The 25,409-nt window shown below is 50.8% G+C and overlaps 3 protein-coding genes across 3 annotated transcripts; 2 read left to right on the forward strand and 1 right to left on the reverse strand.

Moving 5' to 3' along the window:
• Nucleotides 1-2,415: 2,415 nt before the first annotated feature.
• Nucleotides 2,416-3,968, reverse strand: LOC121098018 (skin secretory protein xP2-like). Its single transcript, XM_040615546.1, has 3 exons — nt 3,881-3,968; nt 3,152-3,757; nt 2,416-2,530 (listed from the first exon to the last, which is right to left on the reverse strand). Exons 1-3 carry the CDS (start codon nt 3,966-3,968, stop codon nt 2,472-2,474), a joined length of 753 nt encoding a protein of 250 aa, XP_040471480.1. The 3' UTR covers nt 2,416-2,471.
• Nucleotides 3,942-9,837, forward strand: HERPUD1 (homocysteine inducible ER protein with ubiquitin like domain 1). The gene is made up of 8 exons (XM_040615712.1): nt 3,942-4,098; nt 4,504-4,581; nt 4,668-4,742; nt 5,854-5,972; nt 6,319-6,441; nt 7,053-7,397; nt 8,135-8,240; nt 8,849-9,837. The coding sequence occupies exons 1-8, from the start codon at nt 3,967-3,969 to the stop codon at nt 9,011-9,013; spliced, it is 1,143 nt and encodes a 380-aa protein (XP_040471646.1). The 5' UTR covers nt 3,942-3,966; the 3' UTR covers nt 9,014-9,837.
• A 5,044-nt stretch (nt 9,838-14,881) lies between these two features.
• Nucleotides 14,882-24,220, forward strand: LOC121098083 (cholesteryl ester transfer protein). The gene is made up of 16 exons (XM_040615689.1): nt 14,882-15,088; nt 16,185-16,299; nt 17,056-17,190; nt 17,709-17,779; nt 18,839-18,926; nt 19,055-19,124; nt 19,428-19,488; nt 20,109-20,200; nt 20,473-20,652; nt 21,071-21,121; nt 21,464-21,631; nt 23,165-23,232; nt 23,336-23,378; nt 23,464-23,533; nt 23,882-23,967; nt 24,059-24,220. The coding sequence occupies exons 1-16, from the start codon at nt 14,938-14,940 to the stop codon at nt 24,131-24,133; spliced, it is 1,524 nt and encodes a 507-aa protein (XP_040471623.1). The 5' UTR covers nt 14,882-14,937; the 3' UTR covers nt 24,134-24,220.
• The last annotated feature ends 1,189 nt before the right edge of the window (nt 24,221-25,409 follow it).

Raw genomic sequence — 25,409 nt, forward strand, 5'->3', positions numbered from 1 at the left:
GCCGCTCCCCCGCCCGGGCCGGGGTCCGCTCCACTGCGCCGGCCGCCCGGCCCCGGGGTCCGCTCCACTGCGCCGGCCGCCCGGCCCCGGCCCCCCCCGCCCGCCCCCCGGTCCCCCCGCCCGCCCCCCGGTCCTCCGCGGCCCGCGCCCCGGCCGGCCCCGGCGCTGCGGGCGGGCTGGACGGGACGGCCCCGCGCCCCGCGCCGGTAATCCCGGGCACCCCGCCGCTACCAGGACCCTCATTAGCGGCACGATCATGCCCCGCAGGGGCGGGCGCCCGCCCCGCTTCGGGGCCGCTGGGCCCTGCCGCCCGACCGGCGTCCCGGCGAGTGTCGCTGTGGGGGCCCCGGCTCAACGCGCGGATGCTCCGGCGCGTCCCCGCGTCGGCAGAGGGGCCCGGCCGGGGCCGCCCGCTCCCCGCCGCCGCGGCCCGGTGGCCTTGTGGCCGAGGGCAGCCCCGGCAGCAGCCGCCGTGCCGCCTTCCCCGGTTACACGCTTCCTCCGGCTGTGCCCCCCGGCCGGCAGCAAGGGTTGATGGCACCGGCGTCAGCGCGGACCCGGGGAGGGTCGGGCACTTCGGGGACGAGTTGCTTTACCGGGCAGCGGAACAGCCGAGCGGAGAGGGGGGCTGCTGGGGCATCGGCTGCACGGCAGAGCGCTCGCCTTCCCCTGCCCGCCCCGGCACCGGGCTGCCACAGCACGTGCCCCCGGTGCTGCCGGGCTGTGCCCGCGGGTGACGCCCTCGGGACGCGTCTCCGGCAGAACTGGCTCCGTTCAGGCGCCGTAATGCTCGAGAGGCGCGGGCAGCCCCTGCCCTGCAGAGCCCTGTGCGATGCCGGAGCTCCCTGCCTGCCCGCAGGCTGCCAGCACCGGGGCACCTGACAAGGCTGAAGTCCTCGCAGGCTCCGAGGGAGCTGCCACACCAGCCGAAGGGGCCACGACAACAGCGTCATGAAACGCTTTTTGAAGCCAGACACACAACACGCTTCCTACTGAATAAATACATCTGAACGCTATCCCAAGAATCAGCCCGGTTGTTTGGATCACGCCGTCCTCCAACCCTTACCCTATCCTGGCCTGTGGAGCAACCTTTGGACGGCACAAAATTGCATCAGACTCCGCTATCGCCACCACACCAGGCCTGCACAAGCTGGCCCGCGGCTCCTGGCAGGCTCTTCCCCTGCGTCACTGCACCTGGGTGAGCAAAGGGCTGCGAGGCCACGGGACACCTCCTTGTGTACCAGCAAATTCTCCACTGGCTTCTCCTGCTGTGCCGAGTGATTGCCAGGTGGTGAAAATGAGCCTGACTGCACACAGAACTGTAAACTCATCAGCAATTTCCCCCCACCCCCCTGTTTTTTTGTTTGGTTGTGTTTTCTTTTTAAACAGGGTAATTGTGTTGAGGTCAGAGAGATAATCCTGATTTACAACGGGGTTAATATTTACGCAGGCACCAGTGACAAAAGAAGCTTGCAGCCCTTCATCTCCAATTTTGGTAAATCGGAGTTAATTGTTCAGCGGGACTGTGGGGGTGACATGCTGGTCATGCCTTCTGTTTTGTGCCATGTCCCCAAATCTGCTGCTACAGAGTGAGACCTAAGCTAAGCAGACAGTATCAGGGCAGGTATTTGTTTTGCTGGAGTACCAAGAGCTCTGAATCAGCCACTGGGACAAGAGCGTGTGCTCCCAAATGTCCAGACATGTCCACTGACTCCAGATCCACTTCTGTGCTGCTTTGGGTGATTGGAAGTGAGAGCCTGACTCTCCAGGGGGGCTCAGCACCCCCTGACCTGGAGGGGGGCTGCCGAGGTTTAGGACTCAGTTTGGCAGGCACCTCAGGAGGTCCCTCTTCCACCCCCTGCTCAAAGCTGGGTTGAGGCAGGAAACGGGCAGCGGGCAGTTCAGGCAATCTCTGCCTCTCTTATCCGTGGACACTGGGGAGAAACACAGGAATCTGAGCTCAAGGCAGGATTGGCACTGTGACTACAGCTACTCACCTGGTCCATGGGCCAGCAAGCTTGCAGGGAGTCCCAGCAGAACACACACCCTGAGCCTGAGAACCTGGTTTGATACCAGTATCTCCACAGCTTTACCCTGTCCCTGCCACCCACGGAGCCCTCTGTTCACTCTGAGCAAAGGCTGCAACCTGCACAAACAGCAAAGTCACCTTGACCTTACTAGGAGACATTGGCAAGGGCAGCCTTGGACACTGTATTTGTCTTTCCCTCCTCCACTGCCATCAGGAGCTGGGGGACAACAGATCAAGGTCCCTGTCTGCAGAGGAAGAGCAGCACATAGCTCTGACAGTGCCACCTTGGCTTGGTGGGGATGCAGAGCTGAGGCTGGGGAGGGAAAGCCCACCTGAGCGCTGAGCCTGTCCAGCCAGGACAGCCAAGGGCAGAGCAGGTAGGGAGCACTGCCTCAGCTTGGAAGTGATTCTTGCTGCTTCGGTGCTTGTCATGGGGAGGGATTCAACACGGGAACGGGCTCTGCTGCTGTCCTCCATCCTCACAAGGACATTCCCTGACAGCTGTGGAGAGTTTGTTAGACCAGATGTAGGCTCACTGCATTTCTTTGTGATTTCCGCGCCCAACCCCCTTCCCCCCCCCCCCGCCCCCCCCCCAGCTCCCAAGGCAGCAATGCCCTGTGGCACAGCTCTTCCCCAGGAAGCTGCAAGGTGATGCACCCCCATGGCAGAGTGTCTTTTCTGGTTGCAAAATCTGGTACTGGCTGCAGACTCATCCATGCCTTTGGGCAACAGGTCTGGCTGCCAAGGAATACTGAGCAGCTAATGAAACATGCAGGGTAAATATGTGATGCTGGCAGACAAAACTGACTTCTCACGTTCCTACAATATTGTTTTAAAGTACTTCCTGGTTCATCAGGATCATTACTACTGATGTTCCCAGTGCTGGATCACATCTCAAAGGAAGATGGGTAAGGGGAGGAGGACTCAGAAGCTGCTGTTCTAAGTGTTTGTGTTTTAGGGGTTTGTCAGTGATAGTTTCTTGAATTACCACCTCACCCCAACACCCCTTCACACCCCTTTTGGCCCCGCACAGAAGCATGGTGGGTCCTGCCCCCAGCTCAGCAATAAACCTACTGAGGTATAGGCCTATCTGGTAAAACCACCACAGGGACAAGGTTTCACCTGGATGCAGCGTGCGCAGGGCCCCACAGAGGGCTGTGCTGCTCCTGTGGGCGATGCGGGAAGAGCGAAGCCCGGGATCCCTAAAGCCGGCGCTGCTGCTGAAGCTGGTCAGGAGGTTGCCGCGAGGGGCCCCTGCGGGGAGCCCCCCTGCCTTCGGGGCTGGAGGGCCAGAAACACACGGGCACCCGCGCTGCCGGTGGTGGGCGCACGGGGCGGCGGCACGGCAGCAAGGCCGGGGCAGGCCGGCAGGACACGGGACGGGTGTCTGAGGGACAAGCCGCTGCCGAGCACCGGTTACGCATCCCCTGCTCGGAGCCCAAGCGGGGGCTGGCCCGGGCCCGCTGAGGCGGCCGGCTGCGGCCTGGCGGGCGGGCTCAGCTCCCCCAGGCCCAGCGCGGCTCGAGTGGGTCGGGCGGCCATCGCGGGGCGCGGTGAGGCCGCCGGGACCCGGGGGCCGAACGCGACGGCCGCCGCCGGGCGGGACGGAGGGCAGGGGCCGGGACCTGGCACCGGCGGAGACACCGATGGCCGCCGGCCCCCCATGGCGGCGGCGCCGGGCATCGCGGTCGCCATGGTGAGGCTGCGCCGAGAGCCGGAGCCCCGCCCCTCATCCGGCGCCGCCCAATCAGCGCCTGCGCCTCTCGTACCTCCCTCACACTGATTCGCACGCGGGGCTGCGTCCTATTGGTCTACGTAGAAGTCCCCGCCCCCTCCCCCGCCGCGACCAACCGGCCGCAGCCACCGCGGCCCTGCGGCAGGGCGGGGCGCGCCTATAAAAGGGCACGGCCGCGCAAGCGGGGGCTGCCAGTCCCGCCATGGAGCCGCCGCTGCAGCTGGTCGTCCGCAGCCCCACGCAGCGGCACCGCGACCTGCGTCTCCGCGCCGCCCCCGCCTGGACCGTGCGCCGCCTCAAGGCCGAGCTGCGCGGCCTCGTGCCCGGGGCCCCGGTGAGTGGGCGGCCCGCTTCCCGGTGCCGGGAGCAGTCACCGGGTGGGCTGTAGCCGGCGCGCTTGGCGTTCCCGCCGGTGCTGGAGGGGCTAGTGGCGCTCCGGGCCTGTCTCTGGGAAGCACAGGTGTTTTTGTCGGGACTCTAGAAGAGCCGGCATGTCGCGGCATTCTTTGCCGAGGGGGTGTTTTAGGGCTTGCTGCCGGGTCGGACCGCGGCGGCGGTGATCTCGCGCTGCAGTGGCTCTCATCTCGTTAGCGGAGTTTGGTTGCGCACGGCTGCCGGTGTGCCGTAACGCGTGGGGTGTTCCAGCTGTGCCGTTGGCTGCCCGCCAGCTGTGTCGGTTCCCGCTTGCATGTGCTCGGCAGAGCAAGTAATCCTGTTCCTTGTTTTTCTTTCTTCAAAGCCTGAAGAGGACCAAAAGCTGATTTATGCTGGGAAGCTGCTGCTTGATCATCATTATCTTGGAGAGTTGCTGCCAGAGGTACAAAAAAGTCTTTTATCATGTGCTGAAATATATCCAGAAAAGTGAATTTGTTTTTTTAACATGTCTTCTCTCTATGTTTTTAGCATGGGGAGTTGCATGCTCTTCACTTGGTGTACAACTTAAAGACTCCTGCCAATGCGCAAGAAACCAGTGCAGAGGTATCTGTACCATGTTAACATACTGCTTTGAATTTTGGGGTAGTGACTAAAACCAGGAAGTGTCCAGTGGCTGTTTTAAAACTTCACTGGTACCGCAGAATTTTCCTACTAGTGCAGTGGGAGCTTTAATTTGTGATAATTTGTTTAGGGATTTGGGAATGTATTTGCATTAAGCTGAGTAAAGAATTGACTCTATGGGTTCATCAGTAAAGATTCTCATGGCATTTTAAGATTAACATCAAACCTATAATCTGGTTGTAACACACTGCTTGGAGTTGAAATGCTTTCTGGCAAATCCAGTTCTGTTAGATAGTGTGACTTGTCATGTCCCAGGCTCCTTTGGACAGAGGCTGTGCTCGTGGGCAGAAGACCTAGTAGCTCAAGTGGAAGTGGTTCTGACCTGTCTATCAGATGTGGGGCAGGAAGAAGGCTGTTAGCTGAAGACACTATAATTGCTCTCATTAATAACTCTGCTTGTAAAGAGGAAGCCAAAGCTGAGCTGTGGTGCTTGAACTGAGTACTTACAGGTCCTAAGGGCAAACGGCTAAAACCAGTTTTTACTTTCAAGTGGATGTGCTAATGTGTCTAGAGGTGTTTATGTTGCCCATTATAGGCAATTTGAGCATATCCTACTGATGTCTGGTGGCTGCTAGATGTGAGCCAGCTTTGGTCTGGATATTATACAGATGTATCATCACAGAACAGCTCTTGAGTTCTGTGTATGGCAGTTTGTGTATGCTTAACCATAGCTAAAGTCAAACTGTCTTGAGTGCAGTTCCATCTGTTTCTTCCAATTACACTTTTATAAGCAGATGGGACCTGATTACATGCATGCAAAGTAATAAATACAGGTGTAGGTCTGGTGAAAGTGAAGAGTAACACCAAGTTAGTTTTACATGCCAGTCATTTTTTATGGAGCTTTAAAATAGTGGAGGTGGCTGTGGCATGGTGCCCAAGAGCAGTGTCAGTGTCTAGAGGTACTGTGCAGGGCAAAGGGCACGAACTGTGTAGCACTTGTAAAATAGGAGCTTATTCTGTGTGGTGTAATCTTTTTGCGTAAGGCTTGTTCAGTGTCCTGAATAAACCTCACTAATTGCATTGCTGTCCCTAGATTAAAGCTGATCAGCCAAAGTTATCAGAAGCTAGACAAGAACCATCTGTATATTCCCCAAACAGTGAAAACCCAACGTACTCTTCTGGTGGCCAGTCGTCAGCAGAAGCCAATAATGGGTAAATACAACTTTTACATACCTCACTGAGATTTTTAAAATGTTGGCTTTGTGATGAATGCCAGTTCATGTAGTCTTTTAAGTAGACCTAATATGGGCCAAAGATGATGAGGTTATATATGAAAAGCTTTAGTGGACATGGAAGAAGCTAAAGGAAAATGCACTGTTCTGACAGTTTAAAATCTTCCCTTTGTGTGAATAAAGAGATTTCTTTAATATACTGGAAGGAAGAATTAATTTTGCATCTGTATGCACAAAGTGGCAGGAGCTATTTACATTCTCCTGTAATATATGACTTGCTGTCTGTCCACTGTTTCTAACAAATGTGTTCAAACTTTTTAACCAAGGCTGGAAACATCTCGGCATCCCTTCCAAAGCATGACTCCTGGCTTCTCATCTTACACAACCTACAGCATGCTTCAGATGTCCTGGCTTCAGCAGATTTATGCAAGACAATATTACATGCAATAGTAAGTTTTCTGTCTAGAGATACCAGTAGGAGGTAGAAACTGTAATACAATGAAATACAGAGCTTCTGGCAGTTCTTCCTCTTTTGATAGTGGTTGGAAGACTCATTGTAACTTACACTGGATGGTGTGGGAATGTACCTCTAACTCATGTGGTGCTTGGCTTACTGCGTAAGCCAGTGGTTTTGATTTTTGCAAATTGCAGATCTCTTGATTTGAAGGGCAGGTGTCTGTAGAGTTAAATGTAATCCTGCTGCTGAGCCTTAGCTCTTCACCACTTTTTTGGCTGCTTAAAGCAGTGCATAGAGCACTGACTGAAATCGGTGACAGAGCCTCAGAAGCCTTCTAGATTACTCTGAAGACCTTTATTTTTTTACAGAGTATTGAAATTATTAGCGAAGTGGAAGCTGCCTGATTTGACTTGCTGAAGTCGCTATACAACTGGTATTGTGGGTAGAACTGAAACTTGTTCTTAACACTTCTGTAGCCTCTGAACTTGATGCTTTATGCTTGCATGTGATATGATTCTATACTTAGGCACTGAAAATTTGTCCATCTGTTAAGTGTGGAAGAACTTGACTAGCCTTATTCTGTACTTTGTTCTCTGGTTTCAGCTTGGCTTCTACTGCTGCATCTGCTGACCCATCCCACACACAACGTTCTCAGGAGATCCCAGTGGCACCAGTGACTCCACCAGCTCCTCTCCCAGACCCATTTCCTGCACAGAATCAGCCTGGAAACCAGAATGTTGCTGCCCAGGTTAATGCAGCGGCCAACCAGAACTTGCAGATGAACGCCCAAGGGGGACCCCTCATGGAGGAGGAGGAGGGTGGCAACCGAGATTGGTTGGACTGGCTCTACTCAGCAACACTGTTCTATGTTTTTGTCAACATTATCTATTTCTACTCCAGTGTCAGCAGATTCCTTCTGGTCATGAGTGGCACTGTTCTGATGTATCTGTAAGTATGGTACTAATATTTACTATTGTATTCGAAATGTTTTGCTGAAGTACGGAGCGCTGTACTGCAGCCAGCTTTCTGACAGCTGAACTTCAGGCTCTTGTACCTGGAAAGGGTGAACCACTATCCTGTTATAACTTGGTATTTAGCTAATAATATAGCCTTGTGCCTAGACCAAATTACATGAATGAGTGGTAGTGGGTGATCTTACTGGTTCTTGTACTAATGATTCTGGTGTTGCTGGCTTTTTCTGCTTGAAACCCAAGTAGTTGTCTAAGGCCCCAGCACCTTGGCAGCGTAGAGCAGACAGACCCGTAGGGTGTTAGGAGGTGCAGGTGCTGTAGAAGCACAGAACTAGGAAGGTGTATGTGACCTGTTTTGTTGTTTTACCTGTTCTTTGTTGGGCCCCTTTTTTGGGGCTGGTACAGGGAAGTTATGCTGGGGCGTACATAATGTGGCAGACAAGCAGGCTCTTAGTACCTCTGGCAGCATGCCAGATGCAACCTGGATGTAGTTCTGCTTATTTTGAGTGAGCAGATGCTCAGTCTTCCCCTCCTATGTTGTGGTTTGCTGCTAACAGGCTTTGAAAGTACTTACTGGTTCAGGGCAGGAAGAGACCTTAATATGCCGAACTTGCTGTCTGCAGCTCTGAGCTCTCAGATGTTACTGAACTGCAGTGGTAACAGGGAGGAGTAATGTTTAAGCAGTATTAATAAAAATCTTCCTGCTTTCCCCAGGCACCATGTTGGATGGCTTCCATTTAGGCGAAGACCAGTTGAGCCCTTCCCAGGCAATGTTCCTCCTCAAGCTGCTATTAACCAGGACCAGAACAATAACTTACAGGTATTGCTATTTTTTTAAACCATGAGCATGAAAGTTTTACTTCCAGTTTACTAATTACATGTAATAGGAAAGGCTTTTTGCTAAGCTTTTTGTTAAACTATTTTCCATGGGGGAATAATTGCCAGCCTGAGTCCTCCTTTGGTGTAGCTAATTCCTCTCCTACAAAATATTTCAGGCTGAAGTTACTTTTTGGATGCTGCAATGGAGAATGGTCGGTCACAGGCTGGGCAGATCTGTAACTGCACAGGGTTTAGCTAGCACCTCAGTGGTGGGATTTGAGTATATAAGCAATCAGAGGCTTGTGTTTCAAGCTGACACTTATAGTTGATGTCCGTGAAAAGTAATCAGTTGTAAATGCATACCTAGTTCACCTGTCCTGGTGCTTCATGTTTGTCCTGAACAGTGTTCTTGGACACACAGCATGAGTTAACAGCTAGTACTAGTGGTTAGCTTGTGGTTTTTTTATTTTGACTGTTGTCTGGAGATACTTGCAAGCTTTTTGTAGTCTGACAGTTACATCTGGGTAGTAATACAAACAGTTTGACACCTGATTCTTCTAATGCATTTGTGAAATGACCTCATTTACCAAATATCCTATATGTTGACAGGGGGAAAATGCAGGCAGAGCAGATGAATCTGAGGCATCTCCTGATGAGGGACAAGTTCAAGAACTGCAGCAGACTAACCCATCATTCATGAGCACAGCATGGGTTTTTTTCAAGACTTTCTTTGCATCCCTCCTTCCAGAAGGGCCTGGAGTGACCCACAACTGACTTGTCACCAGTCTGCTGGTCTGAAACTGCAATGGGCTTAGTCTATCCAAGCACATCATTACTAGTTCCAAATGAGGAGTGAAAGCAGATGGTACTTCCTCTGGCTTTCACTGACCAAGCAAATAAAGCTGCAAGAAGCCTTAAGTCACTAAAGCCTAGAGACAAGATGCTTGCTCTCATTCCAAAGAACTTTGTTCTGTAGCGTTTATTAGGTACCTATGTAGAGGTCTGGCATTATAAACTTGTGCACTAAATGCACAGGCTCTAAGCAGGTGTGCAAAAATGTGCAGAAGCAGCAACTTGCTTCTCTTAATGTGATTCCTGTTGGAATGTTTGAAATGCTATTTAAATTACACTGAGTGTAGGATCTCAACAAAATGCTAGATATGCATTAGCAAATTTTTAGGAAAGACCTATTGTTAAGCTGCTTCAACAATAGCTTACATTTTCTGTGTAAATACTTTCCTGTGAAGGATCTATAGTGCAATTTACTTGTGGAGGACTGTAAGACAGTGACCTCTCTAAGCAGTTGCCTAGGTGGAGTTCCAGGCTAAAATTCATGTTGCCAAACTTGTAGAGTTTAAATGAGGCTTAATTTTTCCCCCTGCTAAATGATGGGAGAAGTTATGTTCAGGTCTAGCAAGAATTTATGCAAGATGTGAACTTCACTGCTTTTGGATGCAAAGGTAAAGCAGTCTAATGCCTGTATTCAACTTTCATGCATTCTTGCTCCAGAGCAACTCTTGTATTACTTTGTTTTACTTTTAATTTCTGATATGGTTAAGGGCTTTGACTCCAATAAAATTTGCAAGCATTGATATCCATACTTGTGTATGTACAGCAATCAGAATACTACTTGTGCAAAGCACAGGATGTGCTCTCACTTTTTTTTTATTGGAAAATGAATGAATTGGTGTATGGGGGGAAAAAGGTGGTTGCAGAACCTTAAACTCATCTCTCTGACTAACCATATTTTTCAGCAACCTTCAGAATTTAAAGCGCCTTGGATAGCTTGTAGCTTGTGTTTGCTCACTGAAAGCTGCTGGCATGAAGGACATGGGCATCCTGATGCAGGAATCTGGAAGGTTTGGAGTTTGACCCCTTAAGCTCAGCGTGTGACTCCTGGTGGCATTGCAATGCTTTGTCTTGGTTTAGGATTTGAAGTGGCTTGAAATGTGTTCTCTTAAGAACAACAGCCACTTGTGAAACTTGAAATGCTTTCCCTCAAAGCTACCTGAAGCTGGCAGAACTGTTTGTTTAGGAGTGTCTAGTCAAGGCTAACATACATGAACTGGTACAATCGGTTGTAACGGCATAACTGGTAATGTTTGCTCTTGCCACGTCAGATCAGGCTGATGTAAGACATTGCTGGTGTTAGTTGAAGTAGCAAATTTAATCTTAGTGATGTGCTCTTTGGCTTTGAACAAGCTTCCTTTTCAAGCTTCTTGCCAAGTAGTTTGTGCCACATCTTCAGTTTTGGGGAAGATGAGTAGGGCAGTGGTAAAAATTTAGTAATGAAGTCTTTAAATATGTGGAATTAAGTAATTTGAGAGGAGGTGAGTTTTCTTACTTCAGGTATTCTGCGTAAGCTTTTGAGGATGTTCTTGGAGCTAGTGTCCCCTCTTGCCTTGCTAGTGGCAAGTCTGCCTGTGTTCAGCACTTTTTGTGGATGGTGGATTTTTTCCCAGGTTGTGTACCTAATCACTGTCTCAGCAAAGTGCCTGCATCAACAGATGTGCTTGTGTCCCTCTCTGGAGGAGAGGGTATTTCTTGGCAGCCAGAAATAGTGCCTTGGTCTGGTTTAGGCAGCAAGCACAGGGTGCTAGATTTCTTGTGAAATCTCTCATTTGAGAAGTCACTGGAGACAGCAGAACATCTGTTGTATTGAGGCTTTTGCTACTCCCACAAGTGGGCAGATTGGTTTTCCAGCTAATTTTAAACCAAGTGTAGTTAATGCCACTGGAGAGATGTGGTGAGGCCCCTGGGCCTTAGAGAAAGTTTCCTTAATGGCTTAGTGAGATGTGCAGCTCTGCCTTTGGGATGGGGGGAAGCTGTGACCGTAGCAGAGGACACTGGGCAAGCAGGAGGGTAAGCGCCATGTAATTCTGCAGGGGCAGCTGCTGGTGCTGTGCCTGGGAGCACGAGCAGCACCTGGCCGGGGGCTCTGAGCCTGCCTGGGGGGGTGTGGGGCTGGGAGCATGGTGTGGCCCCCACTCAGCTTTGCCTGAGGCAGCCCAGGAGCGAGGGGCAGTGACTGCGGAGTGGGAGCAGTGGAAGGAACCGGGGCAGCTCACCACAGAGGGAGGGCAATGTAAACATACATAGTGATGCCAAGGAAGGGGATACAGCCTGTACCAGCTGTTGGCGAGACTGAGAGTGTGGGCCTTAAACTGGCTGGGGGAATTCAGGTTAGACATCGGGAAAGAGCCTTGAAACTTCCAGAGCTTCAGCATGGGAATCCCAGAGATGTTTTCTGGGAATAACATGACTCTGTGCTGGGGCAGAAGTTTCAGAGAACCAAGTGCCTTGAGGGTGTGGATTTAGGAAGCCAGGCGTGTCTTGGCTGGTGCTTCAGGCTGTGTGATTCTGCTGCTAGTTTGTCCTCATGCAAGCACAGCTGCTGAGAAGGGTTGGGCAAGCGTTGGGAGATGCTGCTTCTAGGCCCATGTCTTGTCTGCTTGGCGGCCTGTGCTGCAGAACAACCCAGATTTCTTATATTGGCACTGAAAGTTGTATTTGCTGCTTTTTCAGTCTAGATCTGGCAGTGCAGGATTGCTGCTGCAGGAACACAGCTGGCTGCTCTTCCAGGCTTTGACCCAGCTGCCCTTGGCAGCCTGAGCTGGCCTAGGGTGGTCGGTGTGTGCCAGCTGGTTTTGGGAGGCTGTTGGGGGGGATGTAGGGAAGAGGAGAAGTTGGGTTGGTTACAGGAGAGTTCTGTGGAAAACCATGTGGAACTTCATTGTTCAAAAAACCTTGTGGGTGGTTTACCTCCAAAGTAACAGCCTGTTGAAATCTTGCATTTCACAAACTGGAGTTTATGATTTTATTTGCTGCCTAACACCCAAGCCTGTCATGGTCATAATTAACTGTAAGAAATGACCTCTTGGAAGCTGAGTCTCTCTTCAAGCCCAGATTCCTGCTGGTGGGGCTTGACAGCACAATGTGGGACAACACAAGGCATGTGGTGGTGGGCTCCAAGGGCTGGTGCTGGATGTGTGGGGCTGAGCAGGGCGTTGTGCTGCTGAGCACTGGGGTCGCTGCAGGATGGGAACAGCTGGCTTTGGGCTCACCCTCCTGCCATCCTGGGGCTGACCTGCTGTGTGAGTGCCGAAGGTGGTGCTGGAGCCCATCCTGCTGACGGAATGGAGCGCAGCCAGGCTACCTGGAAGGCTATCTCAGGAAGCAGCTGCAGGGTAACACTGAATGCTTGGGTCAATGCAGCACAAAGATTAATGGCACTGTGGTGTACCTCCGCTCTGGATAGCGTGGAGAAAAACAACCCCAGTTACAGGACAGTCACCGGCAAGGTGGTGAGCACATGTGTACGTGCAGAGCCCTCGTAAAGCTTTACACAGCAAATATTTATCAAAACATCTTCCAGCACCCCCTTTGCCAGCACTACATAGCAGCTTGGGCATTAACATTTCTTTGGGTTTTAAAGCCTGCTCGCTGCCTCCTGTTAACCAAATTTAGCCTTTCTTTGGGATTTTAAATCTGACCTGCCTCCTGCTAGCATGACCTAGCACTGGGAGGAGGTTGGGCTACTGGGTCACTGCTACTCTGGCCTCTGCCTGGTTACTCCAGGGCAGGGATGCTTGCAGCATCTTCACATTCCGTGTGCTTTTGCTATTGTAGGCAGAAAGTTTCCAGCTTTCCTGTTCTCACTGGAGGTCAATGCCCGGCAGTCCCCTGTCCTCCCTTGCTCTCAGCTCAGGTCTGCCAGCAGCAGCCTCTGAAGTGGTGATGGGGCTGAGGACCGTGCCTGTAAATGTTTGGGTCAATGCAGCACAAAGATTAACCAGGACCAGCACATTGGGTCTGGGTTCTTGGTCTTTCTGCCCTTATCTACCCTGGGACACCAGTGGCAAATACCCCTGTACCAAAATGCTCTTGCCTGCCCTTTCCTTCGTGCTGGTAGGAATTGCTGCCCTGGGCAGAGGGGTGACTGTGGTCTCCTGGGTCCTGCTCTGCTTTCATTTACAGCGACTGATGCCAGCCTCAGTGAGGCTGCTTCCCTGCAGTGTCTTCTCCAGATCTGTCCCAGTAAAACTTTAAGTATACACGATGCTCCTGAGTTTGCCCCCTGCAGTAACTGGGAGTGTGTTCCTCTGCTGGAAGCTGTGCTGAGGATGCAGGCAGATGTGCTCACATTACACACAGCAGAACTGTCCGACTGCCCATTTCAGTGCTGTGATGCCTGGGGTACCCCCCCCAGCTGCAGGACTCCCTCATCCAGGGTCTTGGTCACTGCACCACTATCTCGTGAGCTGCTGCGGAGGGCTGCGTGTGTGACAGCCCTGAGCTGAAGGACAGGTACCAGAGCTGTTACAAGGTTAAAGCCTCTTGAATTTAAATCCTTCTGTAATGCATCTATACCCTTCGGAGCTGCCCTGTAAAGAGGCCTCCTAGCCAGGGCGGCCAGCGTGCCTGGGCAGCTGGGATGATGGGATTGGGCTGCCATGTGGGTGCTATGTTGGTCAGACACCTGCTGTCTCTATATTCTTCTAACATTTAATTGTCCCTTTATAACGTAGTAATGGCTTGCAGCAGGCAGCCTGTCCTGGGCCGCTGTGCTGTTTGCCTGGAGAAGTCTGTAGGAACCCTGCAGATGCTCAGTTTCCCTCAGCGGGTCAGTGACCGCGAGTGCCTCCCGTGGGGTACCCAAGGCCATTCACTTTCTCAACTCAGGAAGAAAACAGCACGGCAGGGTGGGGGCCGCTGGACGGCGGGGGCTTCCTGGAGGAAATGTGCTCACCTGGTGCAGGGAGGGCAAGGCATCTGCTGGGGAGGGGGGGCAAGCTGGCACCTTTTCTCACTCGGGGGCTCCTGCGGCATTGCCAAGATCTTGCCTTTCCTTCTGCATCAGTCTTTGCTGGCGAAATGGTTCACTGGAGCTGCTGTGAGCCTCACTGCTGAAATAACCTCACTGTTTTGTCCTGGAGCTTGTTTTGGGATGAGCCCCAGTACCACAACAGGGGTGGGGGGGGATGGTGGCATGCAGGGCAGGTGTGCACAAGGAGTGGAATGGGGTTTTAGTTTTTCCCAAATAGCAGCGGAGAGACTAGGTGCATGAAGAGCTCCAGCTTAGTGGGTCCTTCCCCATCTGGAAGGTGACAAACCAAAGGTGGCCCACAAATCCAGCCAGGATGCAGACAGCAACCCAGCCCTGTGGTCAGGGGGCTTTCCAGGGGTAGCAGGAAGGGCCCCCTTTCCAGGACCATGCCTCAGTTTCCCTGTGATGTGCCTAAAATCAGTGGAAAGGGGAGCAGTTATTAACATAGGTACCTTCTGAACAGGACTTTGCTTGGAAATTACTGCAGGAATGTGAAATATGGAATATTTCTGTGTGAAGAGAAAATGATGAACTGGCTGGAGACAGAGTGCAAGGCTGCTCCCTTTACTTTATCCCATCTCCATCTCCCCCCAGCTTTCTTCACCTGCCTTGATATGTGCATGTCCTGAGTTAAAGCGGTGTTGGCAGAGGCACAAAGTCCTGCAGCCCAAGTGCCTGCTGTGGGAGGAGGGCAGCGTGTGACTTGAAGAATGTTAAGGAAACTATGGGAAGATTAGGAAATGTATGATGAGTTTTGATAACCAGAGGAAGCAGGTCATGTCCTGCTTCGAATGAGCTCTGCGTGGAGGTATGAAAGCAGCCTTTGTCACAGTCAGGAATCAGTCAGTCGTCTTGGCACTCTCCACTCTGGATGAAGATGCTTTGTGCTGGCAGGATGAAGCTGGAGACCTTTGGGATCTTGCTAGTGCTTGTCCACACATCAGCAGCCTGTGAGTTTGGTCCCTTTCCTTACAGTGTCACAGGGATTGTCTGCAGGATGACCAAGCCTGCGGCATTGCTGTGTAAGTATCTGCTGTACGGGGCTGCATTTCCCCCCTCTTCACCAGGAGAAAGTATTGGTAGAACAACCAAGTGAGGGGGTTTCTTGCTTCCCCAGCTCCTGTGGAAACTGTTTATCTAGTAAGATGCATTAACACCTGCCCGGGAGCACGAGTTAAAGCATGGGCTTCTGAACTAAATAGGCACAACTTCTCAAAGGAGCTAGGAAGTGGTCCCCAACCCCTCTCCTTAGCCCAAACTTTCATCAGTGTTCCTCACTGGGGGCTGGCGTGATGGAAGAAATAGAGCAAATGTGTTTGATGTCTCACCTTGCTGCAATCGCATCTCTTGGGGTTGGTGTGCAGAAGGGGAAAAATCGGAGTTCTCTGCTGCTGTGGGTGTATTTGCAAGGATTTGGGGGCTTTGCAGGTGGGGGAAGAATAACTAGTGCTTCTGCAAAGGCTGGGAACAGCTCTGTCCCATTCCCCTCTGACAGCGGTACATGCAGAGGATGCTGGGCCAAAATGACAGAGGGTATTTCTGGAAGAAAAAAATCCTGTGCAAGCTTGTGCCTGAGGCTGAGGCTGGAACGGGCTGGATAACATTTGGAAAATGGGTTCAGAAACTTGAATCTCAGTTTTCCTTTGGAGACCCAACAGCTGACTGCAATACAAGCAAGCAGCAGCAGAGGAAAGCGGTGGGGTAAAGCCAACAGTGGCCTTGGCCTTTCCAAAATCTGTCCCGAAGGTGCAGGTGAGGTGTGTGACAGCTAGGCTCAGTTCCCTGGAGCCAGTCCTGCTGGTGACCATTGAGCCACGCACGCTGCTGTCCCCAGCTGCCATCAGCTGTTAAAGAATTTTTATTTCTTAATTTATACTGAAGCTACTTCTAGTGCTTCCTTAATCTAATGGAAATGCTCTATGGATATGAAAATCTAATGGAAATGCTCTATGGATATGAAAATCTAATGGAAATGCTCTATGGATATCTATGGATATGAAAATCTAATGGATAAAGCTCTTCTGTAGTGCTTTAATCCAGGGTGCAGACCCAGCTTTGCAGCCAGGAGACAGACTAACTTTGCAGTTTGGTATCTTTGTCCTTTTCTTCCACTGACAGTGAACCAGGAAACAGCACAGGTCATCCAAGCTGCATTCAGAAATGCCAAATTCCCAAATATCACTGGGGAAAGGTCCATGCGGCTCCTTGGCAAGGTGGCTTATGGGTTGACCAAGTGAGTATCTCTGTGTCTTTGGGCCAGGGGAGGTATGGGCTGATAGAGGGGAATGGAAACTGGCCTCCGAGGGAGCTTTGATCCAGCAGTTCCTGGTGAAAGCAAAGGTCTGGGCTGGGGCAGATGCATTCTGACCTATGTCATGCAGGCTACTTGCCCGTGAAGGTTTAGGCTGCTGATCTATTATTTAAGAGTTTTTCCAGCCTTCTGGGCAGCCAGCGGTGCACCACGTTGAGCGTATCTCTGACAGCAGGGATGGGGGGGGGGTGTCTGCCCCTGCAGGCTGGAGCTCCTGGGGCCCGTCACCGACAGATGGTGCCCATGGAACGTTGAGCAGCAGAGGGGACTTGGCCATGGCTGCCATAGCCACCCTCGTCACTTGGTCACGCTTTGGCAAACAAGTTGCTGATTCTTATTTGAGGACAACAAATGCAATGGTGCAAATGCAGGATGTATTTCCTGCTGTGGCACAGAGCACTGCGACAAAACGGGGCCGTTTCTGCAGCACGTTCTCTGTTTCCTGTATAAGCATTGCCCCTGCCTTGTATCCAGACATTGCAAGGAAGGAGCAGTGCACTGAGGCTGAGCAAAAGCACTGTTGTCCTTGTGTGTGGCCCCTGTGACCTGCAAAACTCCTGTGTCTGGAGTTGGCACGCGCCCCTTGGAGACCCCATGTCCTCAGGAGCAAACCTGTCTTGCCTGGTCACAGAAAACAGCCCCGGGGTTGGGGACAAACTGGGTTTCTGTTGTTTCTAGCATCCAGGTCAATGACTTGTCCATAGAGCAGAGTGAGGTGGAGCTCAAGGAGAACGACGCCATTCACGTTGCCATTAAAAACGTGAGTGCCTCCTTCAAAGGGACCCTGACCTACGGCTACGCTGGGGCCTGGTTGTAAGTACCTGGGGGCTGGCGGCTGCCGAGAGACAGGGCTGGCCCACAGCAGGATCAGATGTGGAGGGGCTGTGGTCCTTTGGCTCTTCAGTAACGGCAGCATTGCTTACAGCCGAAGCAGAACAACATTTCATACGCTAGCAGCACTGCTTAGCCCTGTTACTGCTACTCTCACCTTGCTTTCTGCCTTTCCATCCCCACTGTTGCCCCTTGCATGAGGAGATGGCCAGAGCATACAAGTTGACTTCTTCCCTCTCCTTTGCTGCCCCATAAACTCTGACTGGGGGGAAAAAAGATGCTTAATGCTCCTGTTCACCAAAGCGCTGCTGAGGCAATGGTTTGGAACGATTTAAAGTCAGAGTACTTGAGGTGGGCTGCTGCACGCTGGGGTTTGGCACACCACAGTGCGAGGACTGATGTGAGAGGTGTTATAAAACCCACCCCGTGGCTCATGTGTGGTCAGGAAGAAGCTGCTCGCAGCACAGGTTGCTAAATGTCCTCTCTTCTGCCATTTACAGTTTGCAGCTTTTTCATTCAGTTGATTTTGAAATAGAGTCCTCCATTGACCTCCAGATAAACATTAAACTGAGTAAGTAACAGCTGGGGATTGCTAGCTGCAGGCGTCTCCGTGTGTGTGCTTCCTCCAGAGCAGCGGGACAGACCGGGTGGGGGGCAGCGAGGGGGGGCTGGCCCTGCTCACCTCTGTGGGGGTAGGATGGCACCTGGAGGTGGGTCTCTCCTACCCAGTGTGCCCAGGGCGGCACGTAATGTGGCCCTTGAAGACCTCATGGTTTTAAAGGATCAAGCAGAGGAGGCTGGTATAAGTCTTGTCAGCAAATGCTGATCTACACCAGCAGCAAGTGAAGAATGGTCTGGCCTTCTGGGCTCTCTTTGGGACCAGCTTTTCATGTCCTGCTGTTCAGGATGATTTGAAAAAAACATGGGGATGTTTCGAAAGAGTGAGCCAAATGAGGGCTTTGGTGCAGGACATTTGAACGTCCTTTTAGTCCACTTTTTCAACTGTCTCCAGATCAAGGCCCAAGGTGTGCTCTGGGAAGTGAAGCCTCTTCCTTGGGGAGGTCAATGGGCTTGGATTAGAAAGGGGCAGAGGCAAACTACACCCCTCTGCTTCCCATAAAGGATGAGAGGAATGTGGAATATCACACATGCCCCAAAATAAATTTCCTGCCTCAAAACACATTTTCCTGGTAAGGTCCCAGAGGGAGAGCGGCATGAAGCTCTCAATGACAGTATATTGCAGCTTCCAAACTCTTTGCAATATGACTTAATTCCCTCCCCGCTCCGGTGTGTCGGTTGCACATACTGCCCAGGTTCTCCTGGGTGATGTTAGGGGACAACACTGTCCTTGATGACAGGAGCTAGCAAAACTGGCAAGTATCCAAATGAAGTGTGAAGAAAGGTGCCCAGTAGACTAGCTCAGCAGGAGTTGTTGAGCAGAAACCCCATGTTCAGGTGCAAGGTAGCCCATCTGCCCTGACTTTGCGGGGTCCTGAATCTTTTGGAAACATCACACACGAGGTATGGGGAACTCTGACTGCTCCAGGTCTGCAGTGTCTGTAAAGTACACTTGTCCTCCTCATCTCCATAGCAAATTAGCAATTATTTTTTTTCCTTTCATCCCGAGCAGTGTGCCAAAGGGACCAAGTGGCTGCTGATGCCTCAGACTGCTACCTGACTTTCCACAAACTCACGCTTCATCTCCAAGGAGACAAGGAGTGAGTCTGTCCCCCTTCAAAATCAGGCTTTGCTTGCCCCACTGCTGGTCCCTGAGTGCTTCAGCCCAAGTGTCACCCACTGTGGGGACCACTGGGCAGTCCTTGACAGTGCTCCCTGTCTGACGCAGACCAGGCTGGCTGAAGCAGCTCTTCACAGACTTCATCTCCTTCACCTTGAAGCTTGTTCTCAAGAGTGAGGTAAGATCAGCCCCTGCTTGTGGACGGAGGAAAGGTCGGTTTGTATGCTAGGCACTTCTCTGCTCACATGTGCCCACAAGATAATAGCAAGATAACTTTAATGCCTGCAAAAAATTAGACAAATAAATAGAATCCACAAAAAAACCCATCTTGGACCAGGTGAGAGGCTGTGCTGACACTGGAATCTCTGACGGTGCCAGACTCTGACCAGCAGCCCCCAGACCGCAGAACAAGGCCAGCTCTGCTCCACAACCCAAAATCCTAACCCCTGCCTTCAGTTCTTCCCCTCTTTTCCTCTTGTAGGTGTGCAGCGAAATCAATTTTCTTGCCAAGATGCTAGCAGATTTTGTACATGATTTGGCCGGTAAATATCCTTGATTTTCTGCTTTTTTTTTTAATGTGCAAATTTTAATATTTGAGCCCCAGCAGGTCAGTAGCCATACCCATCAAAAAAGTCCTTTGAAAATGTGTATGGGATCCCAAGCCCTCAGAAAACAGCAAAATAAACCTTAGCAATGTTATGTGTTGAATTTTCTGCATTGGGCTGATTTTTTTTTAGGGTGATTGCACTGGCTGAAATGCACGTTTCAGTTCATAAGGTATTTCTTCATTGTGTGTAATGACCAGAGGTACAGGATAGCTGCAGAAGGATCGATGTTAGCTAGGAACAGGAGCATGCATTGGTGTATTGGGGCTGAGATATTACAGCATCTGCATCTGCCTGTTGGAGATTTCCCCATGGTTCCCAGTCCCACATACCAGGGAAAGGAGCAGAAACTCAGAGCAATTACTCAATTTCCCAGTGGAAAAACTGAGTCAGTGAGCAGTAGCAGGATCAGCACTAGCACGCAAAGGAGTGGACACTCCCACCAGTCCCATCCCTGTGTCCCAATCATCTTCTGCAGCAAGGCCTAAAAGTGACTGTTGCAAGCTCTGCTTAAGGTCATATTTCTGGTGTGAAGTTTTTGTGTTTTCTTCCTGCAGCAAACTTTGTCCGGGATGAGGATATCAGTGTTGATATCTCCCTTGCATCAGCTCCTCTAATAAAAGCAAATTACCTAGAATCACATCACAAGGTAAAGTAACCCAGGCTGCTCAGAGACCAAAGGCTTTGTGCTCCTGTTCGCTGGAGGGCTGAGAGGGGCAGCTCCCTTGCTGCTGTGCGGTGCCGCAGCCGAAGGTGAGCCTGCAGCGGGGTCATGCCAGCCTTCCGCCCAGCCGCCCGCCTTGCGCTCTGCTCCGAGGCCAGCCTGCCAGGTCTGCGCCTCGCAATGAAAATGCAGGTATTGACACGTGGTCCTGTCTCCCTACTGCTGGTTGTGGCCAACGTGCCTGCTTTCCTTTGAAGGGCCTTGTCCTGTACAAGAACTACTCTGACGTCTTCAGTGACTCCGTTTTCTCCCCGTCGCTGCTGACCGAGTCCCGAATGCTCTACTTCTGGCTGTCTGAACACAACCTCAACGCTCTGGCTTTGGCAGCTTTCTTAGACAAGCGCCTGGTATTGACCATCGGAGGGGAGAAGCTGCAGGTGATTTCAGGGGTGGTTCCCTCCTTACCTCATGCAATGTACTTTGGGGAGAGAGTAAAAAAAAATCTCTAAATGTTTTTTGGTGAGAGCTAGTTTCTGTAGAAGATAGAAATCTATAGTCAGTCATTACATGTGATCCTGGTTAGAGATCAGTACCACCTTAGTGAGCACGTGCTACCAGGCAGTGTTACCCCTTAGAACAATAACACCAGCTGGCAGAAAACTTGTCTTCTGAATTGACAGGATTATCTGTGGGAGTACTGAAGTAGAAAAGCGGTGAACTCAGGAGGAACTCAGCCATGCCTCTGAACTGGCCACAAACTACCTGTCAGCACTGTGGCCCATTCAGCTTGCACTGGGGCTGATCATAACCTTGTCTTTCATTTTTCGACAATCTATTTCTGGTTTGTTTCTGAAGGCGCTGTTTGAAATGGAAGACACAGAAGCTCAGCGGAAGGCAGTGCAGATGGTAATTTTTGCTCCTATTCAGAGCATTTTATGTCAAATAAGGAATTTTTCAAATGGATTCTGTTGCACTGTAACATCTCGTCCTTCCCTCAACAGCTTGAGTCTTGGGTGGGCCTGATGGGGAAAACCAGGGGCTGATGGAGAAACCTGTGCTTTGCAAGGAGGATTTCTGCACCATCCATGCTGGCACAGCTTCCCTGAAACCTGGCTGGGTTTTTGGCTTATGTGAACTGGAGGAGGAATTGGGGACTACAAAAGAGATGCAGCTGTGTGGCAAGTTTGCAGGAAATTGGAATGTGGTATGGGAAAAGCCTGACTCTTCTGTTCCTCTTTACTTGACCAGATTTTTCAAGGCACCTCTTACAATGACTCTGTGGCCAAGGTGTGGAGCGTCGCCCACCCCCAAATCTCCTTTCAGCCTGAAGGAGCAGTCGTGAAGTCTTTGGTAGCAGTGGAGGTCAGCACCCTTTCTGCAGGAGAAGAGTCCCTGATGCTTCTATACATGGAGAAGGTTAGTTCTTGCTTCTTCTGACTGTGAAGACCTTGGGACAGGCTCTGTCCCGAGTCTGGACTGCTTCTGGTGTGCAGGGACAGTAATGGCAGGGAGCCCTTTGGGAAGGGTGGGTGGCTAAAGCATGCGAGGTGGAAAAGGCGCATCCGTTCCTTTTAACACTGCCTTCTATTCCCTCAGCATTCCCCTGGGAAAGGCGATAGTGACTGTGCTGACCCAGAGCCTCCTCTATTAGGCCAGCCCGTCGCTGGTGTGCAGGGGGATAAAAGCAGTGGAAAGCTCTGAGCCCCCACTAACCCGTATCAGAATGGTGAAACTCCTTTAGCTGAGGTATTTTAGGAGAGAATGAAGAGAGAATAGGATATGTAGGAGAGAATACATGGGAATGTATTTGTTTTGAAATCTTCTCATTCCCAAATTCTGGCTCTGGCCCCCACTTAGAGGATGGCTGTCTACTGAAATGAGGACACAGCTCTGAGGAATGCAAAGCTCAACATACAACCTTTTCCTCTATGTATGCCTGTACAAAAGTTCCTGCTTACACTGTATTTTACCCCAAAGTGCTTTATACTGAATCTAAGGAGGCAAAAAACCCCCCCTCAAACACAAAACCCAACCAAAACCAGCCTTGCTGTTGTGGGTAATGTGCCAAACAATCAATATGTTTGTCCAACCTTGTAATTATGGGCTGCTACGGATGCTAAACATTGCACAAAAACAAATCCCTGCCTGAGGGTAGACCGCACTATTCAAAGGGTTAAGCTGTAATCAAGAATAATGCCTTCCCTCTGCAAGTATCCCACCTTAGCAGGGTGTTACTAGGAAATACCAGGGATCTTTTTTGTGCTCCACGAGGTGCCTTGAAACAAATTGCTAGTGGGACTGCAGAAGCCCTGAACTAGAGATTGTCTCTAAAATTGTGGCTCTCAGGATGTGATCCGCTTCTGGCCTGCCGGTCTCCTGGTTATGACCTGCAACTGGATCACAAAATGTCCATTTTAAGTGAATGTTTGCATACAGGAAAAAGCAAGAAAATGAGCCTAAATGGCCATAATTCAGAGACTGCTTTATTTTTTCTTTTGGTTACAAATGCAAACACTATGGTGACATTACCTGTGGTAGCCCTGCCTACCGCTGGGACTGTCTCTCCACACCCAGTCTGATATCTTTCCTTGTGAGATGGATGGTCATTGGGAACCAACACTCTACATAACCATTTCCTTCCTAATGCAGGATTTAGTTCACGAAGTGGCAAAAGCATCAGTCCTGTGGGATGAGCCAGTCTAGAGCCCCATCAGTCCTGTGGATGAGCCAGTCTAGAGCCCCACAGGCTGAGGCTGTGGGCATCAGGGGGGAATTAGTTGCATGGAAATGGAGAAGGAAAATGCTGACCTTCTCTAGTAATACCTGGAGGTAAAGCCAGCAGAATGTTGAACTCCGGGTCATAGAAAATAAACCAGAATGTCCAAATGCAACTCTATGCTATAAGGCAAGATGAGCTACATCTCAACCGTGCTGTTCATCTCTGTGCAGGAAATCACAGTCACCGTTCAAGCTGCCTACACGGAAAAGAAACTCATTTTGCACCCGTTGGACTCCAGGTTGGTACTGTGGTCTCTTGTGGGTTTCACTGCCTCTTTTAGCTTATGTCTGAACAAAAAGAGGATCTCTCCAGCCCTTAATGAGTTTTTTCCTTCCCTTCAGGATAGACTTTAAAGTCTTTAAATGCACAGCTGATCCAAGTGGGGTAAGTCCTAAGAAAGTATTCTCTAGGCCATTTGTGGCTAAATGTTGTCTTTAAATCCTTTTTGTATGAATTTTCTGGCTTTCAGAATGACCCATCCATAAGAAACTTCCTGCACACAATGATCTCAGTTGTTGGGATCCCAGAAGTGATTTCAAGTGAGTTTTCCCTTTGGGGAAGTGCCAACCCACTCCATAAAGTATCTAAGATCAGATGTCCTAAAGTTAAACACTGACAAGATACACCAATAACCCTGACAGCCGGAGGGGGGTCAGGGGGGACACTACGTTACTGATGCAAGTTTCTGCTGGATTCACTTGGGGAATGGGGAAGCCTTTGTAAATGGCTGGGACAAAGGAAAAGAGAGTTTTCCATCAGGCCAAAGGTCATGGGGTGTTGAGGCACAATTAGCTTTTGGCAAAAGGCAGACAAAAGGCTGCAGTACATGACGAGCAGCAAGCCAGGATGGCTGTATCTGTAACTGGATGGGTTTACTGATTCCATAGAGATCGGAACAGCTTTGACTTCACTGATGAACAGCAAAGGGCTTAATCTATTTGAGATCAAAAATCCTGAGATCATCACAAGAAAGGTAAGCATTCAGAAATACCTGGCTCTCAAAGCCCTTCTTGGGAGTGTGGATAAACTAATATAATACTTTTTTCTCTTCTCCTTTTTTTTAGGGATATGTAATTGTACAACTTGACTTTAGCTTCCCAAATCATTTGCTGCTTGATTTTCTTGAGAAGAGATTATAGAGCTGATCCCTTCATAAAGGAGCATAGGAACTCGTTTACAAACAGAAAGGTTGTATGTGAACCCATTAAAAGATCAGCTGATTTAAATATGCTTCAGTTTAATTTTCTTTTCCTGAGAAATGCTCCAGTCTCCATGCAATTGCACTTGTGCAGAGCCTTTCTTCTGTGAAGATCCTGAAGTCCGCACCTCTACGCATGCTACTTTTCCCAGGATCTTTAAAGGACTTGTGTGCTTAGGAGTAAGGGTTAGACTCCTGAAGTGCATGGGCTCTGGGTTAGCACTCATGGAGATGGCAGAAATGGGCTTTGCCTACTTTTTTGGCATCTCTGTTCTTATGTTTTGGAAACGTAGAACCTTTTGTGCCGATCTGGGTTTTGTTTCTGCCATGGGCCAAGAGACCCCTGATGTTAACAGACTTCAGCAACCCAAATGATGTTACCAAGCTTCAAGTAAGCTCAGAACAACTTATGCTACATGACAGGGGTATGGCTGAAGAAGGTAAATGGGACGTGAATTTGCAGTGCAGTCCAATAATGGAGTGGTCTTGTGCTCTGGCTGCTTTCTTTACAGAGCCTGTAGACTCTGTGTAGAGCTGTAAGCAAATTGTTATGCCAGTGTTGTTGAGACTGTGGAAGCAAACTTGAGAAAAGCAATAACAATGATAAGGATGCCAAAACGATTGTAAGAGAAAGTGTGTCTGGTCAGACAGCAGGTTCCTGTTCCTTCCTACTTCAGTGCAGTAATTTCTCTGAAGTGGCTCAGTTATTTTCCTGTACCGATTCATGCTTCCCTTTTTTTAATTTGTCTCTTCACATGGTTTGTGGCTCTGCATTGCCATGGATGCTGTCCCCTATCCCGCTCAGCACCTGAGGCCACCAGCCTGTCCCAGCTGCTGGGTTAACGTCTCTTCAGTGGTCATGGTGCCCGGTGGGGGGAGAAGGACGGGTGTGTGCGGTGGGCTGGGTTTGCAGGTTGCTCCATGGCAGCCAGGGAAGGTTTATCTTGCTGGGTCTCAGCTGGTTGTGTCCATTACAGATGGGAGAGGTGCGTGCCGTGGGGTGGCTACAGTGGCCTGGAGGAAGCCCAGGTGCAGTGGGCAGCGTCCCCCCCTTTCTGCCCCGCTCCCCTCGCTGGCTCCCGGTGCCGACTTGGGGCATTGCCCATACCCCGCACTGAGGTGACACTTCCCTCCCTGCACGGCGATGCCCGCCGGACACCGCGGGCGCTGGCGTCCCGCTAGAGGGATGAGCGTTAATTAAGGAGGAATGGCAGAGC

This window comes from Falco naumanni, chromosome 15 (genome assembly GCF_017639655.2).
Source record: "Falco naumanni isolate bFalNau1 chromosome 15, bFalNau1.pat, whole genome shotgun sequence".
Lineage (NCBI taxonomy): Eukaryota > Metazoa > Chordata > Aves > Falconiformes > Falconidae > Falco > Falco naumanni.